Raw genomic sequence first — 23097 nt, 5'->3', positions numbered from 1 at the left:
CAATTCCACATTAATCGACTTAATTCCATTCTTGACTTTCTTGATTTCTTTATTTTTCCCCTTAGTCCTTAATATTACGAATTTGTTTGTTTATTTGGTTGTATTTTATCATTATTGTTGTAATTTAGGTTTAAGATAACATAGTCCACCATTAATGTGCAGATTTTTGAGTTAAAAAAGGCATTAAATTGTTGAAACGATTCGAAATTGACATTTATTTAACTTATTTAGTCAATAATTACCAACGTTTCTGCAATATAACAACTCTTCCAACATTCGATTTTTGAACATCAAAACTATATTGAACATTAAAATCAAAACAGAATAATAATAATAATAATAATAATAATAATAATAATAATAATAATAATAATAATAATAATAATAATAATAATAATAATAATAATAATAATAATAATAATTTAATCTATCGTAAAAATATAACAGATGTTCGCTCAAGTTAATTCGAAAATCTGCGACTGTCGATTTTACGTCGCGCCCAACAACTCTGTTTATATTGACACACTCTTAACTTCACGTACACCAAAGAAAGTTAAATTATTTAACAATAATGGGGCCCTTTCTGTTTGAAGTTCGTAGGCTGAAATTTTCAAGCAAGCATTTTCAAGTTTTCAAGCAGCTATCTAAGTCGGTATAATATACAGGTGGGCTTATCCCAAGGTGTATGAATTTAGAAGGCTGATTTTTATCGCTTCTGCTTCTGAATGAAGATTGTAAGAGTGTTTTGAGTATTCGTCAAGCCTCCAGAAAGCTCGTTGGAGCAAAAGTTTTCACCCATTCTGTCAAAAAGTGATTTTGGTGAAATTTGGTTATAAAAAAATGCTATGAGACCACCTGGACTACATACACTTTGATTCCAGATTTCACCACCTGGTCTCTTTAATACACCTTGGGATAAATGTAAACAAACCCGTGTTTTCGAGCAGGTACTCGAATGTAATTATAGCTTTTAGGCTAAAATTTTCTAGACTGAAAATCGCTGGCTAGTTTTTTTGTGCGGTTTTGTATGGAGTGTTTACATGATTTCAGCCTCCAACTGTCAAACTCCATACAAAAAACTGACTAGAATTGTGAAGGCCCCCAATGATAGCAAACCCTCCAAAGGACTATGCCAGTACAACATACGTTAATGGTTTTACCTAATAAAATAAGAAATTTTGTCCAGGATATTGTACTTACAGACTTATCCAACAGACCATATTTTTTAATTTTTTTTAACATATAACTCCCACCAAAGCCATCCTACTATCAAACCCATTTTTCCAACGACAGACAAAAACTGAACGAACTAACTGTACGCTAAACTGTACAACACGCTACCTTCCTTATGTGGGGAAAGTTAACTCAAGAGACAAAGTGGCACTCCATGCCGTGGAAAGAACAGTTGTCACGCTTGAAAAAGTTATTTGCGCCCTATGTTGTATTGCACCTTCTTGTATTGCTACAAAGATCCATTCCATCGCAATCGTACGCTGCTTGACATCGTGTCTGTACAGAACGCTCCACCCACCAAAAGGCATCCTTCTTCCCCCAACAAACCATACCCAAAGACAGAGACATAACGTAAATTCCCTGACAGAAAGAAAGATAGGAAAAAACACAATCCTCTGAGTTACACGTGCTCAGTTTTCGTTTATGAATTCAAATGTGAACTACCAAATCATTGCAGCAGCGGCAACCATTTCGCAGACACACGAAACCACTCTCCCGAGGGGCGCTTTATAAATTGAGCGCGGTTTGTGAACACCGCGGGATACGGGGAGGCAAAGGATTAACCACCCTCTCAACCGTCTGCAGCCTTCCTAATAGCCGCAAAGGACACCATTACTCCCGCACACACAAACGTTCCCTCTTCTGCTAGTCCTCGTCCTCCGTCAGCATCGGTACACCGTCGAGCTTCTTCAGTGTGGGCAACCGCTTCGTAACCTCCCGGACGTAAACCGCCTCTTCGAGGTTTTCCACCAGCGGGTTGCCGGCGAACACCAGGTCCTCGAGCGTGCTGGCAATGGCCTGCAGCTTTGCCAGCTCGCCCCAGTCACGTACGGAATTGTTCGCCATGTAGAGCACCTTCAGCTTGCGCAGGCTTTCCACACCCTTCAGCTTGTCGATCAGATTGTAGCTGATCCAAAGCTCTTCCAGCGTTTCGCCCACCACTTCCTGCACGGGTGTGTTCGTACATATAAAATTGGGGGAAGAAGCAACAACAAAAAAAGGCGTAAACATACACAGGCGACGACAGCTAAAGTATTTGTGTCCTCTTTCCACACACACACGTACAATACCACTAAGCGATTTGATGTAGTTACGGCCGAGCGCAAGTATTCGCAAGTTTTTCATACCATTTAAGCCAGCGATTTTTTCAATCATGTTCGATGACAGGCTCAACTTTCTGTGACCAGCAAAATTCGTGTGGATTAGAGATGAGGCATAGTGCGAAATAGAAGGTGTTTTTCTAAAAGGCCCTCCCCACGCAACAAGTCACACTTACTGACAGTTCACGAGCGTCCCGAGCGTACCGTCCATCTTCTCGATCGGTGGCCAGCGGAACTGTAGCTGTATGTCGGCGGCCTCGACCGGATCCTGGCCCTCGTGTTCTTCCTGCCAACGCTTCAGTGCTTCCTTAATTGAGGTGGAACGGGCCATCTTCTTCTTGCCATCCGGCACGCACAACTTCAAGCACACGCACACTTGAAATCTTTCAAAGTCTACTAAGCAGCTGTTTCACCGTTGCGAAGGGATACACCACACGCTCCATTACCCGGCAGACTGGGTGTGGGATACGCCAGTTCGATCGATGTGCTTCGTGCGAAATCAGTGGCGTGTGGGAAGCGATTAATTAATTGCTTCACGGCACTGTCCATAGCGAACGAGGACATAGAGTCCCCGACACTGTCCACCCAGTCATGTGCACAAAACTATCGGCCCGAAGTTTGGGTCGTAATCTTAGCATTTCACTAGAACGAGGCATTTAAGACTGAAATTAACGAGCAGTGGCAGATAGAAATGTCAAGTGCAGCTGTTGCCGTGGAAAATCAAGACGTGTGCTTTTGCTGCGGACAGTCACATAATAATGACGACACCAACATACGCCACCCTGTAACACACACGCGTCGTCTTCGTCGGGGAAAACCACTGCACTTGGGATGCTGGGTGGGCTGATGTTGGATGTTGATTTTTTCCACCACCGTCACCCTGAGCGAGTGCAAAACAAATTGCTGCTACATAAACTGTGCGACAAACGGATGTCAACTTCTTTGGAGGACGACGCGTACGATGGAGTTGATGTTCTTTGCTACACCATCATCTCCTCAGCATCAACATTCACAGACCGACAGAGGGGTGGGTGTGTGGTTTAGGTGTAGGTAGTAGCTGCCATAACTTCCATCTTTATTGCTTTTCTGTGCAAAAATTTAATAACACTGCTAGTTTGTTGCCGGCTTACGTCCATGTTTCCGGGCAGGGTACGAAAAACGGGAGGTTCTGGGAAGCTTTCTTGCCAGTAGTAAATAGCAACTGCAAGCGTGTATCATTTCTGTGACAGTGTATAGGGTAGGCGACAGGGAAATAGTTTTCCCTAGTTTATGACGCGATGTGGATTCTGCTGTCCGCCTATTCAACGCATAAAAGAGCGACATGTTTGCTTGCTGTCCGGGTTCACGACCAAAATGGGGGCTTTTAAAAAGAACCATTTCCACTATCAAAATATCACCCAGGATTAAAATTAACGATGTAACTCCATCTCCGGCACTTACCAGTCCGGTTGCAAAATTATCTTAGAGAATACTTTTGGAAGTAATGTAATATATTTTTTGTGTTACATTGCTTTACTGCTCCGATTAACTCATTATAGCTAACTTACAACGATGTTTTATTTTTATACGAGCTTGAAGAAAACAGGAAAAAAAAAACTCAGAACTAAAGTAATTTTTTTTAATTTTTTTGAATGTGCTCTCCAATTAAGATCAATTTTGAAAAACAAGAACTAAAGGAAAATAATTAAACAAAATCCAAACACAAAAATCCTAATAACATGCTTCAAGGGTTCAGCTATAGCTCTCTACAGAATGAAAGATTACACTTCATCAATGAAGATCTTTAGAAATGGGGTTGTAGCTCTACATTAAATAAGACACGGCGCTACATTACATTTATTTGGAGTTAGATGGACTGGTTCGTTGAGTTGGATCTTTTGAACTCAAAGCTCACAATATATCAAGATAGGGATATCTTCGCCAAAGTAAAACAATTGATTCTAGAATTAGTTTTTACCGAATAATGTACAAGTCTCAAAAGTCCAATAACATCTTCAGTAGAAGTCACACCCAGAGAAACATTCAAAAAGGTCCCCATGTCATTGAACACATTTATCCCTCAACTGATATTAAATTCCTTTACATCCAACATTTGCTACCTTCCCCTCGCAATGAATGATGTAAGTGTCTACATTCTTGCCAAACCCTGGGAAACCATCCATGGGAAACAATATTAGACGCTACTGTCGGGTCGCCAGTAAAAGCGTTTGCCATTAATTACCGGCCAAAAGCCCGCCAAAAAGCGACAGATTTATGATGTCGCACACAGCACGAGGCGCCGCTTCATTTGCACTCTCGACCTCGCATCCTAGGAACCACAGGCTCCACCACCGCACGCGCTGTACACTGTGTGGTGCTGCTCACACCCCACAGCATGCTGCGAGCAATGGGTGCTGGCAGCCCGGCAACGGCAACAGAAAATGAGCGAAGAATCCTCCTATCCACCAGCAGCAGACGAGGTCGACAGCGTGCTACGTGACATTGCGCTCCAGAACCTACAGCTGCGCCGGCTCGCCACTGTCCTGCTGGTGGACGTCGAGTTTTTGCGCCTTTGCGAAATATTTGACGAGATTGAGCGTGCCCTGCAGCGGGCATATTGCAGCAACGCCGCAGTTGGTCGACATTCCAGCGGCAGCGAAACGGAGGACATTATTTCCCTGCTCGAGCTAAAGGTAAGGCTACTGCGGCGTTCCGGCAGGGGCTGCTTGCAGCGCATTGCGAACTACAACGAGACACGCAAGGGGGACGCAACGGAGCGGCAGCGGAGTGGCTTCACGGAACGGCTTGAGACGTTAGTAAGCATTCAATCAGTAACAGTTTTGTGCGTTTGACCAAACGATCCTGAACCTATATTCTCATCGTTTCAGAGCCCTTGCACAGCTGACTCGAAAGCACAAAAACTTTCGAAAGAGTATTATCGACGTCATTTGGAGTTTGGGTGATATTTATCTACTGCGGGAGGTTGAGTCTTTGCTCAAAGGTACCGATTTCCTGCACGCCACTGTGTGCAACAACCATCAAAACGGTATCCACTCGCTATCAACAGCCCACATCGATCACACGATCGAGCTGAGCTGCGTTCGCTTACGGTTTGCCGTCAGTTCCTTGCTAATAATTGCGCTCGTTCACTTCCGTGAGCTGCTCGAAACGATGGAGAGCGAGGACAGTGTTCGTGCGCTGCATGCCAAGCTGCAGCAGGAGATTCGCCGCTCGCTGGACGAAGCGCTGGTGAACGAGGAAGAGCTTGCCTCCCTGCGCCAGAAGCTGTTCACGTCGGCCGACAGCCTAACGGTGCAGCGTACAATCGCGATCGAAAAGCGCGAAACGCGTGGACTCGAACTGCAGGAGCAGCTGCGCACTATCGACCTGCTCGAGCTGGACCGCCAAGAAATTGAAGGCCGCGTAACGCAGCTAATCGAGCAGCGGGAAGCCATCCAGAAGCAGCTGGACGAACGGCGTGCCCTGCTGCAGGACGGTCTGCACGAGATCGTTCGGCTGGAGCACTTGATCGAGAAAATCGAGCGGGAAATATCGGAGCGCAAGGTGCGGTACCAGCAGGAAGCGCAGCAGCTCGAACAACGACGGCTAGACATTCTCAACGATCCCTCCTTAAGTCCGGAGGAGAGACAACGGCTGCTGGCAGAGTGTGATGCACAGCAGCTACTGCTGCGTCAATCGCACACGAGCAACCTTAACCTGCTGGAAGCTCGCTGTGACGAGCTGAAGCGCCAGTCCAAAAGTCTCGCCAACGATGTGGAAGCCTTTCGCGGCGAGGTCGCTCAGAAGCAAAGCGATAAGCTGGCGGAACTGGAACGGCAGAAGCTGCTCGCTACCACGCCGTCCCAGATAGCGCTGATCGAGGCACAGATACAGCAGCAGCGGGCTGAGTTTAGCGAAAACTTCACCATGCTCGATCGGGCCAAGGATCGCACCGAGTACTTCACCGACGAACATGGCCGTTACTACGTGAACGAGGCGGGCGTGCGAATTTACAAGCGCGATTCAACTGCATCCGAATATCAGCTCGGACCGGACGGTGAATGGGTGAAGGTTGCGTCCGCCATCGCACTACAGTCCGACGAGCACGGCACTTTCTATGTAGACAAATTCGGGCAAAAGATTTACCAACGGCAGCAATTTACCGACGCTAAAGGCACCTACTATCTCGACGAGAATGGCACGCGAGTTTACCAAACGCCCATCGGTAGCCCCTCGTCGGACGCATCGGACAGTGCGTTTATGTCTCTGTTTCACCGAACCCTACCACCATCGGCCAGCTCGCAGTCATCACTATTGCAGTGCGAAGAATACCCGCCGGCGTCTCAATCGATGCAAGAACTGCGGGAACGTGTTGCGATCGATGTGGCCTACATTCAGCAAACGGTCGGGGTCGTGCTGCGGAAAGGGCTGGCCGCTCTCACCCGGGCCAAACCGGATGATCCCGTCGGCTATCTGGCGGATTACTTAAAGCTGTTTCAGCGGAACGCGCTAGAAACGAAGCGCCAGCAGGAACTACTCGAACGCCTTCGATTGGAAGCAGCCGATGTTGGAATGGAAAACATTACACCCTGATTGAAAAGAACGACGGTGAATGTGATGGGTTTTGCATTTTCCAATTACAGCAGGGATTGTTTTATCGCGAAGCGCATCTTGGGCGAAATGCCGGGAGATACTCCAAATTGTATATTGGGAAAGAATCTAAATTCTGTGCAAGGATCAAATTATATGGCACATTAAAGTTTTATTTTATTTTCATCTTGAGTTTTGTAATTCACATCAATTTTGTTTATCCTCAATACTTGGTAAACGGGAAGGAATAGGAAGCAGACAGACTATTTCTTATTTAGAAATAAAGGAAATAAATTAATCAAAACCTAGGGAATGTTTCTAATTGGAAATATCAACAGATCTACTTCACGAATCATTCAGAGTTGAATAATTCAGTGTTTGTAAGTGTCATAAACAGAAATAAATTCCCAAATAGAAATACGAAATGCAAATACTTTCTGAACCAAATAAATGAAACGTTGTTGGGAAATATTATTTCATAGCTGTGGGATTTAACTAGTACGACTTATAACAACATGCCCGTCATGGGTTCAAGAACCAAATCGACCGTACCGCCATAAGTAGGACTGTGACTATCCTGCTATGGGGAGTAATCCAAAAGTCACTGAAAGCCAACCCGACAAGTGGTGTACAGGCAGGCTATGACCGACAACGGTTGTTGCGCCAAAGAAGAAGAATAAGAAGAAGAAGAAGAAGAAGAAGAAGAAGAAGAGAAATAATAATAATAATAATAATAATGATAATAATAATAATGATAATAATAATAATAATAATAATAACAATAATAATAATAATAATAATAATAATAATAATAATAATAATAATAATAATAAATAATAATAATAATAATATAATAATAAATAATAATAATAATAATAATAATAATAATAATAATATAATAATAATAAAAATAATAGTAATAATAATAATAATAATAGTAATAATAATAATAATAATAATAATAATAATAATAATAATAATAATAATAATAATAATAATAATAATAATAATAATAATAATAATAATAATAATAATAATAATAATAATAATAATAATAATAATAATAATAAGAAAAAGAAGATGATAATGATGAAGAAAAAGAAGAAGATGAAGAAAAAGAAGAAAATGAAGAAAAAGAAGATGATGAAGAAAAAGATGATGATGAAGATAAAGAAGATGATGAAGAAAAAGAAGAAGAAAAAGATTAAGAAGAAAAAGAAGAAGAAGAAAAAAGAATTTATGTTAAAAATATAGTTTTCACGAATCTTCTACATGTAATAAGTTACCACTAAGAGGAAAGAAGTTAGAGCTCGAAAATGGATTACACAGTTTTTATTTATTTTATTTTTTCAATGTGTTTTTTGTGTGTGTGTTTTTTTCTAGTTTGATGATTTGTTTGCTTTTTCATTTGTCTATTTGCTTTCCATGCGTCACAGCATGGGTTTAAAAAAACTGAGTTAGGCACCAGAATGGGTCGTACCAACTCGGAAATACAATACTTTCACATAGATTGGATATTTTAGCTCGAAAGTTTCGCATTATGCAAGAGTATTATACTATATAATATTAGACTATAGCATGATATATCTTAAGAGTTTGATATAGATCAAGAGTCACAAAAATTCAGTACTATATTTGATTTAATGAAGTAAGGTATTGCACTACTTTCTTTTTTATGAGACGAAAGAACTCCGTTGGAGCCAAAGCCTCTATAAACTATTCCAACAACTATTCCAACTACTTTCTTTTCTCTTTAATTAAAAATAAGTTATATCTAAGAAATAAAATAAGAAATCCGAATATAGATGTATAAATTTTAAACCTAATAAAACATTCAAGAGACATAATAGAGCTACAAAAAAAACAATTTGATTGTTCATATCATTGCAAAAAGGACTGCAAGCCTTTAAATTAACAAATGGATTAATATAGCCCCCAAAGGTACGCAGCAAAATTCTTGCATCATGTGCCACCATGTAATGTCAGCACAAAATAATTAATTAATGTATTTCGTACATTCTCCGTCCACCTACATCGCATTCAGGGGAAAGGATACAAAAAAAGCGAAACCATCGGTCATAATGTTTCGCGCCGGGTGAAAAGTATGAACGCAGTTTACATTTCAACATCCAAAACCGCCTCACCATATGGTACACACCACTGGCCGGCGGCGAGAAGCCCTGTGGGAAAGATTAATAAATTACTATTGCTGCTGCGTTTGCTGTTGCTGGAGTGGGAATTTCCCAGAGCTTTTTTGGACACGAACGGTCAATATTAACTTAACTGCCCTGCCCTGCTCTCGCTTTGATGACTCTTTTGGGGGCAGAGACAGCGGTTCCAAGCGAGGAGGAAAAATGTGTAGATTTACACAGCGACAGCTGAAAAAGTGTATCCATTCCTGGCGCACAAACAGCGATCCTTTGAGGTGATCAAGTTGGAGAGAGTTTTGTATAATGAATTCACAGTTTATTGATCTTAGTTCTGCTAACTCCAGGCGTTCCCGAGGCTTTACAAATTATGTGCTGACCGCCAAACATCACAAGTCCTTCGGTCCTTCCAATCCTTCGGACCAAATCGGTACTAATGCAAACTGACAGGGGACGACTCATTCTGAGGGATTAAATTGGAACAGATCAGAGAGTGTGAAGCAGTGTGGTAGTATACACCAGTTTATTTGATCCCAACTATAATCACACCAATAAGTTATGGTGTGAACCATTTCACACCGCTAGCGGAAAAGCGGTTTGGTGGTTTGATAAGCTATCGATTTTTGCCCGGCGAGTTTCATGATGATTGGACCATGGACACACGACCCACAGAGCACAACGCGTCGTCGTCTTTCGTCGTTCCTTCCTGTGTGGTTGGTTCATTCGCCGAAAAAGCAATGGTTCATAAAATTGATGGGATTCTGTATCAACAGTGATGGACTTATCGATCCCACGCTTACTACCCATCGTGGTTGCTTTTGGAACCTCATTCGTGTATACAGTTTGGAGGTTTAGAGAGAGAGACAGAAAAAAGTAGTGTGTGAGCCTTCTCCTTCCTTTGTTTTTTTTTTCTAAGTTCTTCTTCCTCTAAGTCTCTGGCAGAGCAGCTGGGTTTGGGTTGATAAAATAAATGAGCGTCGTGTATCAATTCATCCGTCTTTCAATTCGGAATCGAGGAGGTTGTATCGTCGGGAAAACAGGAAGCATGATGAAGATGAAACGAGCGCTATAGGAAAATATTAAATTAACCCCTGAAGTCACCAACAGAGTTGTATGGAAGTAATATTGTTAATTTTAAAGATAGCATTTTTGCTGGTTTAGTTTGATAATTACAACTACATATATACTCTTCTGTAAGCAGTATTTTATTGAAAGAATTCTAAATTAAAACCCTCTTAACGCTGAAGGGTTATTTCTGGTGAACTTGCGTTAACAAATGTGAGTTACACATTTTTCCACCACGTTACACGCTGAGATCTCTCCCTGTACTGCTCTGTCTGTTTCTTTACCTCACACACACACACACATACACACACACACATTTTGAGAGGACGGCATCAACGTCCACAAGTGTCCATCATAATCATCGCCTGACCGTTTGGAAAACGAATGGTAAAAGATTCACCACTCTGGGGAGCCCCATCTGGAAAAATGTTCAACCTCATCCCAGAGGGGGGCCCGAGAACTCTTAATTAAATCACAAACCCCGATGTCCGCCAGTGTAGAACCAGATGGTGGTACTGCGCTACTGCTACTACCATTCCGAATGAAATAAATGTTGTGTTTGAGTTTTTCCCCGGGATGAATAAAACTTCCTTGTCCCTAGGTTGTCCCCGCTGTGATTTGATTTCCTTCACCGTGTGGATAAGGATTCCTTTGGTTCATTTGCATTCTTAGCCACTTAGAGTTGAATTCAAAGCGAAAATGGAAAGGTAATTGAGAAATACTGATTGAAAGCAGTCACAAAAAAAACTATATTTATGCAAATTGGCGTGTGTAATTTATTTTTGATTTATTTTTGTTACTGAAATTCTTCGTTAAATTTAAATCGATTTTGTTCTAATGTATTTTTTCAGGGATTTCTGATGTATCTGAATTGGCACAAATTAGCGATACTACACAATTTTTCAATAATTTATTATTTAAGGATACCAAAACGGATATTTCCTTTCCAAAAGACGACAGTAAAAGACTATTAAATATTATGATTACAGCTTGAAGGCATGAACAGTGTACAAAGAATTTGTGCCTGTTGTTTAAACTGATTAACCAAAGCAAAATCACTGCTGGATCACTGTTAGATACTACATGACAAGTGTTGAGATTGTATGAAGTTATACGGCTACGAGAGGTAAGCAACAACACAGCCACACATACCACATGTCTGACCAATAAACCCAAGATTACGCTGTGGATTAAATCATGTTCACTCAACCGAGCGCACTGCCGAAACCGCCCACAAACCCGAGATGAAAAATTCGCCAATCTCGTACTTGGTGCGTTTAGGAGCATACTACCCAGAGCTAGGCCCCGTTTATGATGGCGCACATACATACAGAAAGCCCTTACTACTATATTAGTGACGGTTGCTACGGTGACCACAGAGGCGCACTTTAATGCTGATAGCTTTGCTTACGACCGTACATTCAAGAGGAGTGCTTAAGCAAACGGCAGCAGGGCCGTGTTAAATCCGTTTTCCCAGAACACCCGCTTTCATAGACCAGAGTGTTTTGAACGATCGACTGGTTTGTGTAAACACACTCTAATAAAACACTCTCCTCGCCTATACACCCTCGAATCTTACAAGATAAATGCGAATTAGGCATTAGGATTTCGGAGCCGATTTGGAGTCGAAGTTTGTAGTGTGAGGAGTTGTGAAAATTCTTGAAAATTTTCTTACATTTCTAATTTCAGCACCAGATGATATTTATTTACTTATATAAGCTTCAAACACAAGAGCTTCAATTGATCGGAACAGAGCCGATATATATTATATTAAATTTCAAAAGATGTTTAATAATGTAACTAAAAGCTTAAAGTAATGGCACACAAATATTACAGTTTAAAAATTATAATTTATAGCCATTTTTTTACATTTTAAATACATATATATAAATCAATCTCGAGCTTTGAAAATTAATTGCAACGAAATTTATTGACTTTACACGTCCTAATTTTTATTACACACCGCTTTAATGACTCATACATAAAGTTCAATCACTTATTACAAAATTCGTCACTTGCATCCATCAAACAAGCTGTTCCCTTCTTCTTCAAACCGTGCGACACACAGCTGAACGGGAAAACGTAGCTAATTAAGGGATATATATTTGTGATTCACTCATACAGAAAGAGACATTTTCTGTCATCGATTTTCATTTGCATTCCAATTCCCACAGTTCGCCACGCCAATCCGAATGCTGCTACTTTGCATCGCTTTAATTAGGATGCTTTTGATGAACCACACTTGAGGGAAATATTCGATTGAACGGCGATAATATAAATGGTAATTTGTGAATACGATGTACAAACAGTTTCATGCAATTATATTGAAAAGGCAGTTTTTTGTTGTGCTCAACGTGTTGCCCATTTGAATTCATTTAAACACACACTTATTTGATAAACATTTTTCGTTTCTCTCTTTTGATCAAATGAATGGCAACACTACCACGAAAAGGTGCTTTCAATTGATCCAAAAATGATCATGCAACGAAAGTTTCCTGAAAAACATTGCATGCAACATACAATAAAATTACTTTTCGTATTGTGTTTCAATTTTTTATATTTTTTTTTTTCGCATCGTGATTCAATTTGTTTCCGCTATCAGTCATAAATACCCTTCTTCGTAATCCAGCTGCGCGTACCAATCTATCTATTTTAATATCTCACTGAAACGCAACACGAACTCTGAATGATTCCATGGAATTTGGAAAATGAATATTGACAGCAAAGCGGGAAAAAGCTTTGGTAACGGCAATGTTATGTATTCCCTTACGTACGAGATGGAAGCCCAATAATAAATCCTGACAAAAAAAACATAGTATATTAAAATTCTTTGGAATGAATAAAACTCCTACACGCATTATGTTTTGAAGACAAATAAAACAAAAATACAAGAACGCGTCTGAAGTCATAGCAACAGAATCGATACACTTGCAAGACAAAAGCGTGCAGGCAAGCAAGCAAGCGAGCAAGGGTCACTTGGCTGTCTTTTATCGCGATTTACAGGTATTTTGAATAATGTTCACGATAAGAAAGTTCTAAAGGCAGCAAAGGAATGCTGCTTGCCGGTGACCCTCATCATTGCAATTCTAGGAAGGGCACACCGTTCGGCACGGAGCGGAGCTGCTGGGAATCAAACGCAAATGTCAGATTTCTTCCACCATAACTAACTTTCCGAATCATTTGATTCACGATAAGAAACTTTCCATGGAAAACAGAACGGACGCCCACAAACGCACGTATGTATGATATTGCTTTCCAAATGTTATGTGTTTATCGTTGCAAAAAGATTTTTCCCTTTGCAGTGGATTTCTGCGTGTAAGATAGCACACAAGAGGCACCACAGCTGTAACATCATTGCAGGCAAACTTAATTTCTTGTTGGAAAGCGATACTTGACGAAGGGACCGAATACGGGTACAACACACAACGCTTGTGCTGAACGAGTAGAACCTGACGGTCCACCCGTTATCCATCTTGACGCGGGAAAAGAAGACGACGTATGAGAGTGTGTGTGAGACGTACCTAACAAGACGCACGGGTCGTTGTTGTTGTTTGTATAGTTTATGGAGGCTTTGGCTCCAGCGGAGTTCTTTCGCCTCTGTCAGACGCACGGGTGAAGCTTTTTTTGTAGAAATGCGTAACAGAATACGTTATTTTGCAATTCCACGCGTCTACGTTGTCCGATAGCAGTAACATACGTAACGAGATCGGTTAAAGAATCATTTTACCTGAGATGAGATCGGCCAGAACGCAAGCACACGACGGCTATTGGCAGTCATACGTAAAGCATTGCGATTGTGTAGCAAGTTGTTAAAGATATTGCCTTTGGCTTGGGGTATCGTTAGCGGCTAAATTGGCTAGCATCTTGTTACTGAGATTTCCCTCCAATACGCGGTATCTAAGCAAACAGCAGCAAGGAACACTCTTGGCATTACAAATGTAGTGGTTCGTCGAGAATTGAAGTTAAACGATGCCGGCCGTGGCTGTACAAGTAAGTAGAGTAGGAGCATTTGGATGGTTTTTGGGAGAAAGCAAGCATACATTTTGGAGAATTATTATCATAGCAAATATTGGGTGGGTCTTGCTTGAGGTATTGCTGCTGTTCAATGAAGCATTTATTTTCCATGTGTTCAAGATATTCTGCAATAAAATAGATGTTGGAATAAAAGACTAAAATAAGTATATAACTGTCCAAATGACTATATCGTTTTGGAACAACATTTGTATCACTTCGCGAGCTATTTTAATATAAAATTCAAATACTAATGAAATATTCCGACTCTTCTATTTTGACCAAGGTATAAAATTACTCCGAGTCGAAGGACCAACGGAAACACTTTCTTATAGTAGTAACTACTAGAGTGTAGAGTAACTTGAGAATCAGAATTGAGATAGAGAAAATAAGTTAATAATAACTAGCTTGAGCTGAGGTGGCAAGATAGCATGGAGTCGTCCACCAATAAGGACATCGGTTTGGCAGAGGAAAGCGTGTGACCGTGAGCAGTTTCGGACATTCCTGCTGCTGGACAAAACCACCAGTAACTGGTTACAGTAAAGAGCAACGACTAAATAGTTACTAACACTACTGCTAAATGTCTTATCATCGGGATGAATTTTGAGACTCAAAAAAAGTAAAAGTGGTTGGCAAAAACAAAACCAGTTCCTCTGATTTTTTGCCACTGGCTATTTCATAAAGCGTGTACGACTAACCTACACTAACGAGACGCTGACAGAATACAAGCCAGGTTTTTCGTTTACCAATCTGTTCTTCTTTGTCGCTGTGCAAATGAGATAAAATATGCATGGTGCAACCCTATACGCACACCTACTATACTCAACACAACACGTCCCAAGCATACCCCGCGGCACCAAGCGCAACCAAAGTGCATTGCTGTTTGTCGAGTAAAAGAAGCAGCGTCTGTCAACATCATATGACACAGATGAGCGACATCGTCCACAACAAAAGCGCTTATCTCGGAACTCAGCATAGAGAGACGCGTAGCGCGGAATTAGCGCAGCAAAAAGATAGAGTTTTTCACCTCAGCGAACGGTGATGATGTCCCTTGCCAGAGGGGGTTGGATGGATAATGCAGAAAGAGAGTGCACAAAAATTCAAATGTACAACTAAACGCTTCGGCAGCAGGGAACGCGTGCGAATTAAGGTGTACTGGGAGGGGGAGTAGTCTGTACTATGCATTTCAATGCAGCAGAACACAGCAAGAACGATCAATCTTCAAATTGTCTTGAAATGCACGAGAAAGTGTGCTAAAACGAAAATGCATTATGGAAACGTTGTACCAGGCACGACTTCAACCTCTCCTCTCGAGACAGTTATCTCATTCAAAGCGTTCATTCGCTTTCGTTTGTTTCTAGAGCGAACGACGAGAAGGTTTAAAACGCTTTATGACTCTTAATGTTTATTATGAAGCAAACAGCAACAACAGCCAAAAGAAGACAGAAAATGGCTCAAATAAACAATAAACAAAATATTAAAACAATTCAATTTGATTTGCCACGTCTTCTTAGCTCATTCCTAACAAATAAATGACTCATCTTTTGAAGGTAGAGTCTACATAAATGCATCGAGGTTTGAATTTGGTTTCTTCCTGCTAACGGAAACAAACACCTCGCGCTTGGCCTAAACATCTCTCTATGGATCATTATATTATTCAACACTACCTTTTGCACAATTCAATAACCGACCCTTTTCCTTTTTCCGGCTAACTTCTTTGGGTTAAAACACGTGCGAATAGATTATTTCAGAAACCGGAAACTAACCAAGAATTATCATGAAGCGGCCATCTTTGTTGGTAAAAGCAGCATGACGAGACAAAAAACTTCAAACGAAAATTTAATTTTTGGCTGCTTCACACAAAATATCAAACAGTTCAGTGGCCAACAACGGGAAAACTGCTCGATACAATTGACTGCTCTCAAGCGGATGAGCAACGGGAAAACTTGTTCACTCAAAAAAAAAAAAAAACTGGTCAACATCCGGATGGAAACGGGCAAAATGTTCAAAATTGTCTCAGAGAAAATCTTTCTCACTTTTCCTTCTACCCCTTTCTGTTTATCACCATGCGTTGCGTTGAATTACAGGAAAAATAGGAAACGGAGGAGAAAATTGAATACATCCCTGACAAGCTGCCACCGGCAACGAAACATGAGTCCTGTTTTCCGATGTCTCCATCAGCAAGAATGTCCCTATCGTGAGCACTACTTGCCCCATCGTCTTGGTGGAACCCGCGCACCACTTCACCATGGATGCGATTTTATCGCGCCCGTGTGTTCCTCCATCCGGCAAAACCACCGCGCGCGCTAACGATTGGAGAGACGGCAACGAGGAATGTTTTCCTCCGCAAAAACACGCCAAACAGCTTGATCAGCATTTTATGTCAATGTGTCACCCGGTTTGCTCCAAGTGTCGGGTTCCACAAAAAAAGGGTAAAAAGTATGTGTCTGTGTATGTGTGTGTGTGATGCGCTAGCAAAGCGCGAAAGATTCAGCTTCCGAAACTTGCAAAAGCAGTGAAGATTTCTCTCCCAGAATGAAACTAATAGCAGCAACTCAAAGTCGGGCGAGCGAGAGCTGCCTCACGGCAGCCAGCGCTCTTCCCGCACAATGTAATCGGGACGACGGAAATGGTTGTAATGGAAACGGAGCCTGGCGGTTGGTGAAAGTGTTGCCATTATCTAATTAAAGATAATTTATTGTAGCGAAGCAGCAGGGTGGGCGGGTGGGTAGCAAATGCTGCTGGTTGTAACGGTTCGCTTCTGGGATGAATCTCTTTGATGAGTTTTATAATTACGAAAGCAATTGTCCAACAATTTCTGCCTATAGGTTTTGGGAGAGGGCGAAGGAAAACTGTGGTTCTTGGGGCGGATCGGACAGTAGGGAGTGTCTTCAAAATTAATGCTCCACCAAAAGGCGTTTCTAATCTAAGAATATAACTGAAGATTCATGGAACATCTATATCAAAAGCAATTTTAAACGTAGCGGAAATTGATTGATTATACTTCTTCCCAAGATTTACACACAATATTAGTCTGAATGTTTCATTCGTTATGTATGAGATTTAAACTTTGAATAGAATTACTTTGAATTTATAATTTCCTATTTACTGCAGCCTGAATAAAAGAGATCGCAAGGGAAATTAGTTGATTGAATTGAATTGATAAAAAGTATATAAATTATAGCTCATCAAAATTCTCTGTTATATCGTTCAGTAGGAAAAGATCTACTATTATTTACGATTACAAAATGCATGATAGAACAGTGCCGCGTACAAATGTGATCCGCAATTTAGGCGTTCATTTAGATAACAGACTAACGTTCTAGAACCACTATGAAGCAAAACTATCAAAAGCTTTGCGTTTATTAGGCTTCATTTTGCGTGTTGCGAAATCCTTCAAGGATCCATTGTGCAATTGCAAGGATCCATTGTGCAATTGCAAGGATCCATTGTAACTCTGTATTGTGCAATTGTTAGTCATACCTTAAAATGTGCTAGTATTATTTGAACTCTCGACTAGAATCGGTCCAACGCAAGCTTATTCGTTCTTTGTTTTATCTTCTCCCGTGGTCTAGTCGTAATTCTGTTTGTCCCCCTTACCGTACAAGATGTACCTGTTATTTGGACTAGAACCTCTGCAACATAGAAGAAAGGCACAGGCACAGTGCTTATTTATACACAATCTTATTAGTGGATTTTTAGACGCCCCATCAATTCTCGGTAAATTGAAGTTTCAGGCCCCCGGTAGGATGTTAAGACCCAGGACACTATTAAACATAGAGTTCAGGTTGACTAATTTTGGATCCAAAGATCACTTATTAAAAATGATAAGTGCTTATAACTCGCTAGGAAACAATGTCGACTTGATTTTAAATGTCAACAATTTACGGACCTTTTTACATAGTTTAGTATGACGCATCTACAGTTTATGTTATTTATTTGGTTATATTGACGGTTAAACTAGTTGTGTCTATTGATGCGTGATTGTATTTGAATTTTTGTTTGCACTGTTCTATAGCATTAATTTTAGAAAAAAGGTATGTTATGTAAGCTAAGATCAGCTGGATAACTTTCGGAATAAATATACAAATATGCAAATATACAAATAATTACATCATTGCTACCATATTTTTTGTACAATAAAAAAAATATATTTAACAAAAAAATCATTACGTTCAGTAACAATTGATCGATTGGGTAGAGAGTATAACAATTTAGAAAATCTAAATTTTGGAACACAACCAAGAAATAATTCTGTAATTTATCTACAGCGACATTTCGAAAGAAAGAATAAAGAGTGTGTTATCCATCAATATACTTACACAGTTAAGGTGATGTTTATATCAGTACAGGGAAACTACAGGGATAATATTTATCTAAATGTACTGTCTGAGTTAATAATTCTGCACTGTAGCTATACTTATGTGAAACACAAAATGAATAGGCTGTCATCGTCGTAAATAAAACACGCTCAATATAAATGCTATAAATTAAGACAAAAACATTAATCTGGCAGATAACGCTTTGACAGATAATTGTAACTATCATCAAAGTATCATCATAAACTTCATCATAAATAGCCCTAGCCTTGTCTCCTTCATTCTCCAATTCATCCATATAACTTTTGACAACTTTGCAAAAGACACATATTATCGCTTCTTCGTGATTTACGCGAATGGCTTCGATGCGTGTGCGATTGGGTATTTACTTTCTCTCAGCAACATAAATAATAAGCGATGCGCCTGGCGACTTTTTCCCGAAATCTACCACCGCGCCGAGCGTGCTCGCGCTTTCCCTAATCCCTCCTTTTATCGACAACTTTGCACACCCTACCAGCTCCGGCTTTTCGGGAGGAAAGTATTTTGAAAACAACCACACAAAATCGTGACAAAACTTTTACAAAACAACTTTGTCTGTCTTTACAAACATGCACACACACGCTGCTGCGCGATTGTGAAAGCTTCTTGCTAGCATGCAGAAGGAAGTTTGAGGATCTAACTCTGAGCGAAAAAGTAAAACTTTAATAAGAATACTTCAACCGAAAGACATTTTTACATACGGCACACGGCTCAAAAGACGTCACCGTAACGATCCGAAGCTGCCGCCGCTGCGATACTTGAAGGGACTGTTTTAATAGGCGCTGTAATTCTTAAATTATGTTTCCCACGCCGTGCCGTATTCCACCACAGCCCTTAGGGCGCGGTTTGGTTGGCGGGGTGCAATCGCGTTAAGGGCCGCCGCAGTACCATGAATTATCTTTTACCCTGTACTTATGGTAGAACTTTTTTTTGTTGCCGTTGTTGTTGTCCCACTGTACATTGGGTTTGATGAGAAAATTGTCAAAACATTTATTTTTGCTCCGTTGTCATCAACCGGCATGGTAATTTGCTGCGAAACACAAAGCTACAGAACACAATCATCGAGGCAATAGAAACTTTTTTCCGCTTGTGTGTACTGTACTGTCTGGTCTGGCCTAAAGCGTTTATCGTACTTTTTGTCGTTGTTTTAATACGTTCCTTCTTTTTTTGTGAGACTGTTGATACAACAGTATCCACCTACAGTATGACCTACCATGCGTATAGTCAGACGTCAATAGGAACGTGAAAAAATAATACAGTGTTGCATTCATACGAATGCAGCATTAAACTATGGGTCGTAAAAGGTAACGTGATAGGATCGTATAAATTGACACATGATCGATAAATCTTCAGCTGTTTTAGGTTTATAGGCACATTTTAATTACCCAATAAGTTACAAAGTAGTGGTGGAAGCACGGAACAGGCCCAACCCGAATCCAATTCCTTGTTCGGAATCAATTCCGAAGCCAATTCCGAAGCTGACTTTGAAGTTCACTCCGGAGCCGATTTTGGAGTCAACTCCGAATCTGGAGTTAAATCCGTAATTTGAATTGTCCTGGAAATCGCAATTTGCTCCGGAAACGAATTAAGAGTTGACTCCAGAATTGGAATTAGCTCCGGAATGAGTATCAGAATTGAAATAAGAAGATTCAGAAGCGAAATCAGTCCGGGAAACTCCGCGAGAATGGATCGTTTACAAGTGAATTTGGATTCTTTGTGAACTTCAATACGTAGTATCATTAGACCCATTGTACAGGGACGGTCTCATTGTAGAGTCGTCAACTCGTATGACTTAACAGTACATGACGGACAGTGTTCAACCCTCATATGGACCCGTAGCAAGGACTTACTTTCCGGCTACGTGGCACTGAATACAGTCTTGAAAGTCTGTACAAGTCGGCATGTCCCCGTAGGACGTTTATGCCAAGTAGAAGATCATTGTACCCACACGCCTGTTCTTACGGAGATGCCAAAACCGACTCCGATTTCGACGACAATTCTGATTTTGAAGCCAAATCCGGACCCAATTCCAACTCCAGAATCGAATCCGATTCCAGAACCGAACCTGTATCCGGAGCCGTTTCCGGATCTGATTTCGATTTAGAGGCCAATTCCTAAATCGATTCCGGAAACTGATTCCGGACTTACTATCCGGAATCCATTCCACAAAACTTCGGAGCTAGCCGGAATCGATTCCGTCGAAAGCTTAATTTTTCCCATCACTAGTGGGCTACAATGTAGTGACGAAAGGCCACTTGCCGCGTTAACAGGGAATACAAAGATTCCCTTTGAAAACCTGCCCCTTGTTAGAAAGGAATGGAACCAAGCACTTGACTTGAGGCCGTTTGACCTAACGGTGTAAATTTTGAATAGAAAGCTTGTATAAGGCCGACAAGATAGTGTAAATCGGTTGATGTCGAGGTATATTTCAACAAGAGCACAATATAGTGCATTTATGAGTTAACCCTTGCGTTTAAAACGATGTGCTAGTATGTAGTATATATGTCATAAAAATATAATTATTCACCAGGTATAATTACTTCCTCTTTAACGAGTATTCCCTATTCATAACTAACCGTAAAGAAACTCGTTATCATCATACGCAAAACCATTACAAACTACCACAACAATACTCTACACCCCGCCGAAGCCACCGCCATCTGGCTACGCTCTGGCAATTAAATGAGGCCATAAAACATTGCTTTCTAGAAAGTTTACTTTTCAAATCTTCTGTAAAGAAATAGTGCACTCTTACTATCCTACCATCCAAGTTTCAGCGAAGAATACGGCTTCCAATTTATCAGCTGCACAAAGTTGTGTCTTTCCGACGTTGCATACCAACACACACCCACCCCCCGGGGTGCTGCGTTACACTTCCTCCTACGGGTGGGGTGAGTAGTAGAGTTTTACTCTAATTTCTTCCAAATGCTTCACAATCCCGGGCAACTCCGGTGTCAGTGAGCGCGCGTAGGAGGTGCCGTTTGATAGAAGAAATTAAAATTACTTTCCTTTTTTTTTTTCGTTCACCACCTCCGCCTGTGCGTTGGCATCAGCTGTTTGCCATCCGTCTGATACTTCGGATGAAATGGTGTTAGTGCACAAGGTTAGATACCGTGGGATGAGGGGGAGTACAAGGTGACGCCGTGACGACGGTGACGGTGACGGAAATTAAAATTAATTCAATTCTTAATTTTGCCGTTTTACAGCCACCGCCAACACCAAAAGGGCAAAATATGTGGTGATGCTTCTATAGAATTTGAGGCTCCATTTTAAAATTGGTTTGATGCCGAAAAGGAATTTCTCAACTGGTACGTAGTTTCATTTTCTTCGATGCAGCAGAACCAAACAAGCTCTCTATGAACTTCTTCAATTTCATCTGTTTAGTCTTAAAAATCAACGTATATCACAATCACTGTATAGCTCTGTTGTACGTTACCTGTAACGAGAATTAAAAAAAGGAAGGAAATTAGATGTTTTGTTACATTCATGAAGTGACAATGCTATGATGTACATTGGGTAGATAATACTAAAAAAATCTTATTTAAAATCCAATTAATCTTTATACAAACTGTAAAACCGTAGAAAAAACCATTCTTTGAGAGGCGTAGATCATAAAAATGTCGAAAGATGCCACAAACAAACAGCAGACAGTCATCAGCAGCAACCACATTGCAGTGCAGAAGAAGAATGTCACCAGAGCATCGTGTGCTGCCGATGGCATTGAAGGCAAAGTAAAAAATAAAACGCACACCATTTTAACCCATTTACTGTCGACTAATGGGTGTAGAAATTTATGAGCCAAGCGCACCACCAGCCATTTCATGCACCAATTTCGCAGTTCCTACATTCTCGGCGTCTCGCTTGGAGCACCATTTAGCAAGAAAAAGCACAAAGACGAAACCATAAATTGAGATAACGAGGACAGGATGCAAAGACGTGCAAGCAGCAGCAGCACTTGTGGTACCAAAATATCTCAAGTTGGAGAAGAAATTCCCGCTCCTTAGGATCGGTAGTTATCGGTGCTTTCGCACACTTCCCCCTTAATGTGACAATGCGTTCTAGCACACCCACTTCTAACATCAAACACCGAAAGCAGTAGAGCTTTTGAGCAAGCTGTCACACGAGAGTGAGAGGTGTGTGGTACGTTTCCTTACACCCGAACCGGGTCTTTCTTTCTCGAAATTTATAGACATCGTTTAAGAAGAAGAGCTCAAAGAAAATTACACAAACGATCGCTTCGGTTGACACATTTTTGAAGTCAAGGCACACAAACTCATCACTTGCTTTGACGAAACCTTTTTGTAAGGCCCAATTTTGGTTGTACTGTTTGGTTGGGTGAAGGCACCGCGCACCGAAAGGTCGTTCTAAAATCACAGGCCATTGACCTAACGTCCCAATTGTCCTCTTTTTTGTTTGAATGGCGGGTCTTCCGGGATCACAATTTACACTAATTGAAAAACTTCTCTTGACCCAACGAACAAAAGCTCACGAGAAGTCGTTGTTTATTTTGCTATAGAAAATACTGTTAAAACTTTTCAAAATTAATGTGATTTATTCGACAAGATGTTATAATCTCTTACAGCAATAAAAGATATAGCAATGTACTACATAACC

At 40.8% G+C, this 23097-nt stretch overlaps 3 protein-coding genes across 5 annotated transcripts in view; 1 reads left to right on the top strand and 2 right to left on the bottom strand.

Moving 5' to 3' along the window:
• The window catches only part of LOC121596309 (CD63 antigen-like), an 86453-nt gene that overhangs the window by 34237 nt on the left and 29119 nt on the right, over positions 1–23097 (bottom strand). The window lies entirely within an intron of this gene.
• On the bottom strand, positions 1628–2751 carry LOC121596310 (dynein light chain 1, axonemal-like). The gene is made up of 3 exons (XM_041921140.1): positions 2510–2751; positions 2299–2410; positions 1628–2178 (listed from the first exon to the last, which is right to left on the bottom strand). The coding sequence occupies exons 1-3, from the start codon at positions 2662–2664 to the stop codon at positions 1879–1881; spliced, it is 567 nt and encodes a 188-aa protein (XP_041777074.1). The 5' UTR covers positions 2665–2751; the 3' UTR covers positions 1628–1878.
• On the top strand, positions 4689–7094 carry LOC121596308. Its single transcript, XM_041921136.1, has 2 exons — positions 4689–5124; positions 5201–7094. Exons 1-2 carry the CDS (start codon positions 4754–4756, stop codon positions 6903–6905), a joined length of 2076 nt encoding a protein of 691 aa, XP_041777070.1. The 5' UTR covers positions 4689–4753; the 3' UTR covers positions 6906–7094.

This window comes from Anopheles merus, chromosome 3R (genome assembly GCF_017562075.2).
Source record: "Anopheles merus strain MAF chromosome 3R, AmerM5.1, whole genome shotgun sequence".
Lineage (NCBI taxonomy): Eukaryota > Metazoa > Arthropoda > Insecta > Diptera > Culicidae > Anopheles > Anopheles merus.
Note: the sequence above shows the minus strand (reverse complement) of the source record. Positions and strands in the feature narration are given on the sequence as shown.